Source organism: Mercenaria mercenaria, chromosome 15 (genome assembly GCF_021730395.1).
Source record: "Mercenaria mercenaria strain notata chromosome 15, MADL_Memer_1, whole genome shotgun sequence".
NCBI classification, from domain to species: domain Eukaryota; kingdom Metazoa; phylum Mollusca; class Bivalvia; order Venerida; family Veneridae; genus Mercenaria; species Mercenaria mercenaria.
In genome coordinates, this window is record NC_069375.1 from 14,641,652 (window position 1) to 14,654,297 (window position 12,646).

The 12,646-nt window shown below is 35.8% G+C and overlaps 1 protein-coding gene across 2 annotated transcripts in view; it reads left to right on the forward strand.

The window, feature by feature from the left end:
- Window positions 1-12,646, forward strand: part of LOC123541656 (1-acyl-sn-glycerol-3-phosphate acyltransferase alpha-like) — a 28,364-nt gene that overhangs the window by 6,924 nt on the left and 8,794 nt on the right. The window contains exons 2-4 of one of the 2 annotated variants that reach the window (XM_053524606.1): window positions 2,516-2,649; window positions 4,245-4,420; window positions 10,905-11,000. In XM_053524606.1, the coding sequence (XP_053380581.1) occupies window positions 2,516-2,649; window positions 4,245-4,420; window positions 10,905-11,000 (406 nt within the window). Of the gene's footprint in view, window positions 1-2,515; window positions 2,650-4,244; window positions 4,421-6,638; window positions 6,815-10,904; window positions 11,001-12,646 lie in introns of both variants that reach the window. The other variant, XM_053524605.1, reaches the window with a different exon arrangement.

A 12,646-nucleotide genomic window follows, 5' to 3' on the forward strand; every position in this document is an offset into this window, starting at 1 on the left:
TACCTGCATGAAGCAGCCATCTGCCATAAGCAGCCACTTTTTCCTACTGCCTTGGCTGGCTTCTTAAGACAGGTTTTACTGTAATTCCATTAGTTGTTTTACCTATCTAATTAAGTTAGTTGTAGTTATTGGTCATAAAACATACTAATCCATTAAAATATTCTATGTTCACAAGAAATACCTCCCAAAAATTCTAAGTCCACAGTTCCCATCAATTTCCATCACAAAAATTTTCTAAGTTATTTTCTATGCTATTTTCCATCCCAAAATTTTACTAAGTCCAACTTTTCATGGCAAAAGCTCCTGTTTCCATGGAAATTGATCAATATTTCAGCTGTAATCCATGGAAATCCATGGCAGACTTGCTGTTCCATTCAATGTCCATGGAAAATTTCAATATTCCATGGATTTCCATGCTAATTGCCACGGAACTCCATGGAATTCCATAGCAAAAGCCTTATTACCATGGCAAATCTAGAGACGGGCAGGACCTTCAAACTTCACATGCTAATAGTACTTATTGAGTACATGACCCCTATTGACATCGGGGTCACCAGGTCAAAGGTCAAGGTCACTAGGTCAAAGGTCAAGGTGCTGCGGGGGCATTTGTCACCATAGTGACAGCTCTTGTTTTTTCAAAATTATGCCCCTTTTAAGACTTGACAGTTTTTGGTTAAGCTTTTTTATGTAAGCTGGTATCTCAGTATCCACTAATAGGAAAGGATTGATACTTCACACACTGGTTCACTGTCATGGTTTGACATGCAGTGCAAAGGGTCAATAACTCTACTTTGCATTTTACAAAATTATGCCCCCTTTTCAACTTAGGAGTTTTTGGTTAAGTTCTTATATGTAAGCTGGTATCTCAGTACCCACTAATGGGAATGGATTGAAACTTCACACACTTGTCCACTGTCATGAGCTGATAAGTACTATGCAGGATCCATAACCCTGTTTTGCTTTTTTACTAAATTATGCCCCCTTTTTGACTTTTGTATTCATTCAATTGACAAGGCTGTTGAATAGTCGAGTGTTGCAGTCCTCCGACAGCTCTTGTTTTTACTTGTTCCACTTTGACTGTTTTAGGTGTGGTAATTTGAGCGACAGACAAACCTGTAGTTTTAAAGTCTGTTTGACGTACAAAACATTAATTTTTGGCATACTTTTAGCGTCATTTTTATTGATCTTCTTAGTATAATACTTTCTATTGTAGACAGCATGTTTACATTCAAGAGACTTACATTTTCATGCCTATCAATGACATTGTTTAAGGGGAAGTGATTATATCGTTGAGGTACCAGTTTCAGTGACCCTAAGAATATCACTATCAGAATTAGATAAATTCTTGGAGAAGAACTAATCTCATTTATGGATTACTATAGTGTAGCCTTTCCACAATTCAGATGATGTAAAATAGGAAGGAAAATCTTTCAGCAAAAATATTTGGTACTGTTTATCACAACCGACCCTGATCTGCCTTACAGATTTTCTGTGGGACCTGTTTCAGTGACCCCTACCTTATTTCTAAACTAGTCCAGTTAGCCAGTAATTGGCCTTTTGTCAATGTTTACTTTCACAAACTGAACAATAAAACAAGTAAAAACAATGTTAGGCCTTGTTCATAATTAAGTACAGAGCAAAACGGTTATACTGGTTATGCGGCATAAAATTCTGTAAATTATAAGGGGGTGGGCTTGGAAGACTGGGCATTATAATGCACTTTTGTTGGTAATATTCAAACATACTGTGTTGTATTATTCAATAAGATGCTGTTTATCTCATTTGATAAAATATGGAAACACAGGCCACCTCATGTCAACAGTATAGGAAGCAAAAGTTAGTTGTCATTTTTCAGATTGTCTATAATTACCAGTTAAAAGATATAAGCCAATCATTGATTTCAAAGCTGTATATTTCCTAAAAGTAATTGTTGGACTGTTCTATCTGCATAAAAATCAGACAGAAAACAAGATGACATTTGCAACAAAACATAAAATAAATCAAAATGTTCCTTATAACCGAAGAGCTTGATCAGAATTTGAGAGCATAAAAAAGTAATAAGAAAAATGTCTCATAATTGGGGTTACCATGGAAATAACAATGCCACCAAACTGTCATTGTCAGCACAACATTTTCTTCGAGCATATCGAAAGCTGAAATGTTACTGTTAGCAAGCTTACTATAATTGATTACCTAAAATATTGCACTTAGAAATGGCAGCAGATTTTCAGAAGATCACTGAAACAGGTCATTCACTGAAACAGGTCCTCCTACGATAATATAACAATATTACAAAACCAATACCATACCATAATATCAACATAATGGATTTCAGAACCCCTTCCCCCCCCAATTTTCGTGTAATATGAACACATTTTTAGGCATTTTATCCAACTTTCAGTTGGGAATTTTAGAGTTAAAATTGGGAAAAGGGCCCAACTTTGGCCTTAAATTGACCAGAAAAAAAAATCCCACTGAATTGTATCATTTACAGATCCCTTGTATTGTTTTACAGGTTTATTCTATGGGCAATGAATCATGTGAAGAATTTATTTGGTATTGAGGTGGAAGTGAGGGGAGAGGAAAACCTGAAGTCAGACAAACCTTTCATACTTGTTATCAATCATCAAAGCTCTCTCGACTGTATCGGTATGTCATATACCTTTTGTTATTATTTGTTTATTGTATACACGTTATACAAGCAGGTTTAACCCTTACTCTGCTAAATTTCTATAATGAACTGGTCAGTCTTCCAGTTTGGATCGAACCTATGTTAAAAGGGATGCTTACCAGAAAATATACTGACTGAATGGCAAACAGTGCAGATCTTGATCAGACTGCATGAATATACACCATGATCTACACATGTCACAAAGACAGAATCAATCATGACAAGCATGATAAGGATCATGACAAGCATGATAAGGTTATGAATGCTTTGAATGGTTTTAATTAGTTTAAATTTGAGTCTGGCCTGAATGTTCAGCATTGTATCTGTAGCACTGCACAGTTAAGGTTCTTCAAATACAATATAATAGTGCCAACTACAAAATGTAATTGAATTTTATAGTCATATTAATCTTTATTTAGTGGAATATCATAATGTCTTTTAAAATAACTGTCTCTGTTATGGCACAATAAGCTATTTACATTGATGTGTTTTAATTAATTTTTGTGAATGTGATAAAATTTAAAAATTGATCTTATCTTAAGCCTTATCATGCTGGACAAGATTGGTTCTGCCTTTGCAACCAGTGTAGGTCATGATCATCCTGCACATCCAGGCAGTCTGATCATGATCTGCACTGTTTGCCATTCAGTCAGTATCTTTTTGGTATGCACCCCTTTTAACATTTAATGGTACTGTCCAAATTGAAAGACGGACAATTCATTATAGAAATTAGCCAGGTAAGGGTTTATTCAGTGTTTCATGAATAATACTTTTATACATACACAGTTTTTAGACTGAAAGCCTTACTGAAAATAACATTTTTGGCTTGTAAACTTGAAAATAGACTGTAATTACATGTATTTGTTAAAGTTTTGATGCACATGTTAAGAGAACTATTGAATATTTATACCAATTTTTATAGGTTTTAACTTTGTATTGGGAAATATTTAAGAATATTGCACAGCCTTTAGACCTCGAAATTATTTCCCAAAAGAATGAGTGTATAATTTCCCTATATATCTACAGTTATAACCATTATATATAAATGATTCAGATTAATTATGTAGCCTTAGTAGAATTGAAAATAACAGTGTTAATGAACATTTTAATGCAGCAACAGTTATGAAACTGACTTCACAAATCATAAAAAACTCCAGATGTGATATTTAATCATTGATATGAAAAGTTTGGTATTTGATGTTCCACTGTAACTTAACTTAGTTTAAAAATGAGTATGTAACAATTTGGCTTATAGGCCATTAGTGATGCTGTAAAGGAGTCATGAAATAAGAATAAATGTCACACAATGACACACCTCAAGATTAAACAATGAATGTGACAGAAAAAGAACTATCAAATTGTTTAATTATGCAATATCCCACTGAACTTATAGAAAAATGTATCAGTTTTTCATTGAAACTTGAATTACTGTTTAATATTAATTGAATATTTTTAAAAGCAGGATTGATGTCTCAGTAAATATTAAGCATAAATAATAGAACCTTTCTTTCTTGAAGTTTTTAAATGAAATAAAGAACTTGTATTGCCCTTACACATTGCTGACTATTGTTAGGGATGTTTGTAATATGGCCACAAAGAGGATGTGCACTTATCAAGAAAGATTTAAAGTATGCGGGGCCATTTGGTCTAGCTGCTACTTTATGTGGCACAGTGTTTATAGACCGATTGAACCGGGAAAAAGCTTTGGCCACAATGCAAAACACTGCCAAGATTATTCATGAGAGAAATGTAAGTGATCTCGCCATTCTCGGCATGCTGCTAGTGGATTATACGTTACTATAGAAAGTTCTAACCAACTTTCCACCTGCATTTCTTGTGACCAAACTTCCAGTCAAACTACAATAAATATTGGTATTTTTTTTAAACCCATTTTTAGCTCATCTGATTTTTTGAAAAAAAATGATGAGATATTGTCATCACTTGAGCGGTTGTCGGCGTCGGCGTCAGCGTCGGTGTCGGCGTCTGCGTCGGCGTTGCCTGGTTAAGTTTTATGTTTAGGTCAGCTTTTCTCCTAAACTATCAAAGCTATTGCTTTGAAACTTGGAATACTTGTTCACCATCATAAGCTGACCCTGTATAGCAAGAAACATAACTCCATCTTGCTTTTTGCAAGATTTATGGCCCCTTTTGTACTTAGAAAATATCAGATTTCTTGGTTAAGTTTTATGTTTAGGTCAACTTTTCTCCCAAACTGTCAAAGCTATTGCTTTGAAACTTGGAATACTTGTTCACCATCATAAGCTGACCCTGTACAGCAAGAAACATAACTCCATCTTGCTTTTTGCAAGATTTATTGCCCCTTTTGGACTTAGAAAATCAGTTTTCTTGGTTAAGTTTTATGTTTAGGTCAGCTTTTATCCTAAACTATCAAAGCTATTGCTTTAAAACTTGCAACACTTGTTCACCATCATAAGTTGACCCTGTACAGCAAGAAACATAACTCCATCCTGCTTTTTGCAAGATTTATGGCCCCTTTTGGACTTAGAAAATATCAGATTTCTTGGTTAAGTTTTATGTTTAGGTCAACTTTTTCTCTTAAAACTATCAAAGCTATTGCTTTGAAACTTGCAACACTTGTTCACCATCATAAGCTGACCCTGTACAGCAAGCAGCGTAACTCCATCCTGATTTTTGCAATAATTATTGCCCCTTTTGGACTTAGAAAATCATTTTCTTGGTTGAGTATTATGTTCAAGTCAACTTTTCTCATAAACTATCAAAGCTATTGCTTTAAAACTTGCAACAGTTTTTCACCATCATAAGTGGACACTGTACATCAAGAAACATAACTCTATCCTGCTTTTTGCAAGAATGATGGCCCTTTTTAGACTTAGAAAATCATGGGTAGGACAATATTTCTATTACACAAAAAAAATCAGATGAGCGTCAGCACCCGCAAGGCGGTGCTCTTGTTGTTGTGATACAGTTTTATTATTGTTATTAATTTATATTCAAGGAAAGCAAGGAACATTTGAATAGAGAATTTTCAATTGTGGGTATCATTAAAATAAGGAGACTTGGTGACAGCTGGCCAGTCCTTCCCTTTTATCATTAGTACAAAATGTTGAGTAATTGTGAAAAGCATCATTATTTATTCCCAGGATGACATAAAACATTTGAGCCATGCCATGAGAAAATCAACATAGTGGGTTTGCGACCAGCATGGATCCAGATCAGCCTGCGCATCCGCGCAGTCTGGTCAGGATCCATGCTGTTCGCTAATGGTTTCTCTAATTGCAGTAGGCTTTAAAAGCGAACAGCATGGAGCCTGACCAGACTGCGCGGATGCACAGGCTGGTCTGGATCCATGCTGGTCGCACACCCACTATGTTGGTTTTCTCATGGCACGGCTCATTTATCATGTTATATGTAGTAGTAAAAATAGAATAATGTTATTTATACAATTACTTAATTTGGCATATGGTACAAAGTACCCATATTGGTATTCTTGTCAAATGTTACTTACAGCACATGTATATTATAACCAATTTCGATTTGGTATTATAATGGTGTATAATATGGTTTGGTGGCTATTTTGATTGGAAGTTTGGTATGGTACAACTTGACAGAATCTTTACCACAAATTGAACTGGTCTATAGAATGATATATATCATACCAGTTTCTTCTTTTTTATACCAGTTTATTTAACTGGCTACTGCTAAAGTTGCTCTAATATCACATGTAAAATGAGAAGTCTTAGATAATGGTCATGTTAAATGGAAAAGATTCTGTCAAATTGAATTCTTTCTACCCTGGAAAAATTACAAACATATTTCTTGCTTAAGCTTGGCATACAAAGCAGTAACTGTTGAAGAAAAAGTAATGGTAAGCAGAAAATGATACGGAGTTAGGTAAAATTGTTAATTTCCAGGGTATAAAGAGTGAACAGTTTTAGTTGAACTTGGCTAATTTACTTTGCATGCCTGATTTTGTATCCCTGCCTAGGTATGACACAGATATGGCCTAGCAGATGCTGCTGCTTGGTAAAGAATGAGCTCAAATATGCCGGACCGTTTGGATTAGCAGCTTTATTATGTGGAACTGTGTTCATTGATCGACTTAACAAGGAAAAAGCTCTTGACACTATGAAAAAAACTGTTGGAGATATAAAAAGTCGGAATGTAAGTTTGGCAAAAAATTGTCACATTGTACTTCCAGAAAAAGGAATGTGACATTTTGAAAATGATTGTTGAAAGTTAATGCTTGTGGTGAAAGCAGTCTCGCTGAAATTGCATTTCATTATTATATTATTATTATTATTATACCAGATTTATATAGCGCCCTTTTCATGATCGATTTCACGTTCAAAGACGCTTTACATAGTTCAAATGCAGCCACACAGGGCGCATAATTCATCCTCTACTAGTACAGACACAGAGCGATCTGACCAGAGGGACAGAGTGAGACAAAGCCCCCACGACAGAGAGATCAGAAATCAGATACAGGCTTGTCCGGCTAATTTAGCCTAGCTCGTTTCGAATAGACAGCCTGGTTCTTTAATGTGCCCAGTGTATAGCACTGATACACGCCAGGATTGCCTGGGTTCCTGACCAGTACACCTCTAGTCGGGTGGGAAACACTGAAAAGCATTTCTGAAAATTCCCGAGTAGCTGCCGGGGATCGAATCCCCGACTTCAGGATTGGAAGGCCAGTGTGCAAACCACTGAGCTATCCGTCCACCATGAAATTAATTACTAACTACAAATTACGCAGTCGAGAACAAAAGCTTTGTGATACACATTTACTACATAATGCTTTTATAAGACTTATTTTCTAAATGTTGGTTTATACTAAACAGTGCAGCCGCGTCCAGAGTTTGTGCTGAAAAGTAAACTGTTAGTTTTAATTTTAGGAAGTGTCTTTAATTAAATTTCTGGATTCAAGTATCGGTACTCTTCTCTTTTAAATGTTAACTGAACATATTATCTAGAATTTTGTTATTTATATTCCTGACTTCCTTGCTGGCTTTGTTAAACGAAAGAGTTTTTAAGAGAACTTATTAAAAAGAAAATATTATCAAAGTCTATTAAAGGTTGTTCTAGCTCACCAGAGCCCAACATACTTTAAGATGAGCTTTTGTGATCTCTTACCATCCGGCATCCTGCCAGCATTTTGTTCAAAGGACATTTCCTCTGAAACCCCTAGGCAGAAATTTCTGGAATTTAATTTGGATTAGTTCTTTTACAAAGTGATTCAAACGATTCTGCTGCAACTAAAAGTTGAAAATTCTTCAAACAACATTTGATCCAATTCTGAAATGATTTTAAAACAAATGTTTCATTGGTAGTCCTGTACCAAGACTTTCAAATTATTGGGATTCATGAAAAATTATGGCCAAAAGGGTGTATGCCACTTCCCAGTATATGTGTTATAATGGAAATATTAAAAATCATCTTATCTAGAAGTACCTGTCCAATTCTAAAATATTTTTACACAAAATGATCTTAGGGTGACCCAAAGACTTTTCAAAGTATTCCGATTCATCAATAAACATGGCAGCCGAAAGATGAAAATAGAAATATCTTCCAACAACATCTGTTTCTTAAATGCTGGTCTTTTTTAACATAATTTCACAGAAAATTTTCTCTGGTTAACTCTGTACCAAGATTATTCATATTACTCTGATGTGTCAAGAAATATTGCCACAGGAGCTTATAAAAGAAAAATATGCCATCTCCTATACTGCTGGTCTTATTTTGAAATGATTTCACAAAAATGTTCTGTCAGTTACCCTCTACTGTAGTTGTTAAAAGCTATCTTGTTTTGTAAAACAAAGACATGACTGCTTTAGGCCATTACACCGGGTCTTGTTTTCCCAGTATGGCTCATTGGAAAACCTCAAAATCATCTTTACTGCACCTGCAGGCTAGTTTTCAAAGTAATTTGACAGAAACATTTCTTTTTATACTGGTTAGAGTTGTGACACTCTGGTGAGTGATATAGGGCCATCACATTCCTGTACATTCCTTAAAGCAAATTTAAAGTAGGTATTTGATAAGTAAAACTTTGTGTCAGCCCAGAATATATTCTGAACTTGCATGCATGTCACTTGCATAAGAAAAAAAAGACACTTCCAAGCTGAAATCTTTGTACTGTTTCAGAAATAAGTCTTACATATTTAGAACTTAGTAATAGAAGCACTGTTCCCTTAGAAATCATATACGCACAGTATTCCTCTATAGTTTAGAGCTTACATGTACTGCATGCCCAAAATTATATTAATTAAAAGCCAGTTTCTCTTAAAGACTTGTTGTTGCTGCTGATCTCACTTCTGTCTCTGTCAGCATCTACAAATTATGCAACAACTATAGAACATCAGATATCTTATTGATATAACTGAGGAAGCAGATGATTTAGTCTATTTCAATCGACCTGGCGGGGTGACGTTTCGCGACAGTCCACTGCATTTTGTGCAGGATATGTAGTATATTCGGCAACCTGATTTCTTATTCACTGGCCATCTACCTTACACTGTAACCACTGTTTCGTTCGTTGTTTAGCTTGACTATACCAAGTATAAGGAGAGCTATCCTACTTGACCTGGCATTGGCGTCCTTCCGCATCCCCACTATGGTTAAATTTTTTTATACACTTTCTCTTTTTTTTCTTATCTCTGTAATTACTTGATGGACTTGATTCAAACTTAAAATAGTTATTCCTCATCATCACTCACATCATCTGACATAAGGGCCATAACACTGACACCAATATTTCATGATTTATCTCCCCTTTTCACTTAGATTTTCAGGTTAAAGTTTTGATGCACTTTCACTCTATATCTGTTATTACTAATAGATTTGATTCAAACTTAAAATAACTGTTCAACATCATCACCCACATCAAATGACACAAGATGCATAACTCTAGCACAAATATTTCACGAATTATTCCCCCTTTTTACTTAGAATTTCAGGTTAAAATCTTCATCCACTATTAGAGTTATTAAACACTCTAAGTGACAGTTCCAGCTTCCCCAGATGTGCCTAATTTCTGACTATCCAGCATCGAAATAGTCGAGCGCGCTGTCAGTCTCCTGTGACAGCTCTTGTTTAGATTGCCATTATTTGCATAAACTAGAGATTAACTCTGCCCTGCCAGGTCAAATAAAACGCACTACACCAAGTTTAAAGAATTGAAAGACAACAAAATGATATAATTTTCAAAAGAGGATTGATTGAGTGTGCAGGACAACTTTTCCAGTCAGTTTTTAATCTTTAGCCTGCTGCCTGCAAGTGATTCTGCCTTTGCAACAAGTGCAAAACCAAGATCAGCTTGCACTGTTCTCTACTCAGTCTGTCAATTTTCAGTGAAAACCCTTTCTAAAAGTAAATGTTATTGCCCAAATTGAATGAAGGACCAGTGCATTTTAGAAATTTAGTAGGCTAAAGGTTAAACAAATTTATATCAACAGTCATAATGGAAAAATGTTTTGACCCACTTATGTCAAATATCATAGGATGTTTAACCTTACACTGTCAAAATTCAGGATGATAAACTGTGATCAGAAAATGACCCCACCTCCATTGTTTTGGGGTCTGAAGGTCAAAGGTAATGATCGCATTGACCTTCAGTGTTGAAGACTTTTGAAGTAAAAGTGGACGCAGTCAATAACACTGTAAAGGAGATTGGTGTAAAACTTGCTTATTGATTACAGTGCACAATGTATTGTTATAAAATTTCAGAGCTTTTTAATTTTCTTTATGTTTGACGAATCTTATGTTTTGGTGTATAAGCTTAGAACTTTCATTATCTATTACAAAATTTTATAAATTTAATCACTTTTAAGCCTTTTCTAGTAAGACTTGAAAGTTAGTAAGCTGACATTTTTTTCTCATTACAATGTAGTGATAAAACATTTTTTGCAATTGGTTAATAAGATTTAATAAAAAATGAGCCACACCATGAGAAAAACCAACATAGTGCATTTGCGACCAGTATGGATCCAGACCAGCTTGCGCATTCGTGCAGTCTGGTCAGGATCCATGCTGTTCTCTTTCAAAGCCTGTTATAATTAGAGAAACCGTTAGTGAAAAGCATGAATCCTGACCAGACTGCGCGGATGCACAGGCTGGTCTGGATCCATGCTGGTCGCAAAGCCACTATGTTTGTTTTCTCATATTGCGGCTCATTAATGACTTATCCAAATTTAAATGGAAATGCTGTTTGATATTTGTTTTGTTATGATGAATTGATATGTGGTATCTATTTCAGGTAAAATTGTTGGTTTTTCCAGAAGGTACCAGAAATCATGATGGTAGCATGATGCCATTTAAAAAAGGAGCATTTCACTTAGCTGTCCAAGCACAGGTTAGATAAGAACATTTCACAACCCCAGGGTTCACTTGCCTTACATAGACTTACATAAGAATTGATTTTTAGCTCACCTGTCACAAAGTGACAAGGTGAGCTTTTGTGATCGCGCGGTGTCCGTCGTCCGTCGTCCGTCCGTGCGTGCGTCCGTCCGTGCGTCCGTCAGTCCGTCCGTAAACTTTTGCTTGTGACCACTCTAGAGGTCACATTTTTCATGGGATCTTTATGAAAATTGGTCAGAATGTTCATCTTGATGATATCTAGGTCAAGTTCGAAACTGGGTCACGTGCCGTCAAAAACTAGGTCAGTAGGTCTAAAAATAGAAAAACCTTGTGACCTCTCTAGAGGCCATATATTTCACAAGATCTTCATGAAAATTGCTCAGAATGTTCACCTTGATGATATCTAGGTCAAGTTTGAAACTGGGTCACGTGCCTTAAAAAACTAGGTCAGTAGGTCTAAAAATAGAAAAACCTTGTGACCTCTCTAGAGGCCATATATTTCACAAGATCTTCATGAAAATTGGTCAGAACATTCACCTTGATGATATCTAGGTCAGGTTCGAAACTGGATCACGTGCCATAAAAAACTAGGTCAGTAGGTCTAAAAATAGAAAAACCTTGTGACCTCTCTAGAGGCCATTTTTTTCATGGATCTTCATGAAAATTGATCAGAACATTCACCATGATGATATGTAGATCAAGTTCGAAACTGGGTCACGTGCCGTCAAAAACTAGGTCAGTAGGTCAAATAATAGAAAAACCTTGTGACCTCTCTAAAGGCCATATTTTTCATGGGATCTGTATGAAAGTTGGTCTGAATGTTCATCTTGATGATATCTAGGTCAAGTTTGAAACTGGGTCACGTCCGGTCAAAAACTAGGTCAGTAGGTCTAAAAATAGAAAAAGTTTGTGACCTCTCTAGAGGCCATATATTTCATGAGATCTTCATGAAAATTGGTCAGAATGTTCACCTTGATGATATCTAGGTCAAGTTCGAAAGTGGGTCACGTGCCTTCAAAAACTAGGTCAGTAGGTCAAATAACAGAAAAACCTTGTGACCTCTCTAGAGGCCATATTTTTCATGGGATCTGTATGAAAGTTGGTCTGAATGTTCGTCTTGATGATATCTAGGTCAAGTTCGAAAGTGGTTCACATGCCATCAAAAACTAGGTCAGTAGGTCAGATAATGGAAAAACTTTGTGACCTCTCTAAAGGCCATATTTTTCATGGGATCTGTATGAAAATTGGTCTGAATGTTCTTCTTGATGATATCTAGGTCAAGTTCGAAACAGGGTCATGTGCGGTCAAAAACTAGGTCAGTAGGTCTAAAAATAGGAAAACCTTGTGACCCCTCTAGAGGCCATACTTGTGAATGGATCTGCATAAAAATTGGTCAGAATGTTCACCTTGATGATATCTAGATCAAGTTTGAAACTGGGTCACGTGCCTTAAAAAACTAGGTCAGTAGGTCAAATAATAAAAAAAACCTTGTGACCTCTCTAGAGGCCATACTTTTCATGGGATCTGTATGAAAGTTGGTCTGAATGTTCATCTTGATGATATCTAGGTCAAGTTTGAAACTGGGTCAACTGCGGTCAAAAACTAAGTCAGTAGGTCTAAAATTATTAAAATCTTTTGACC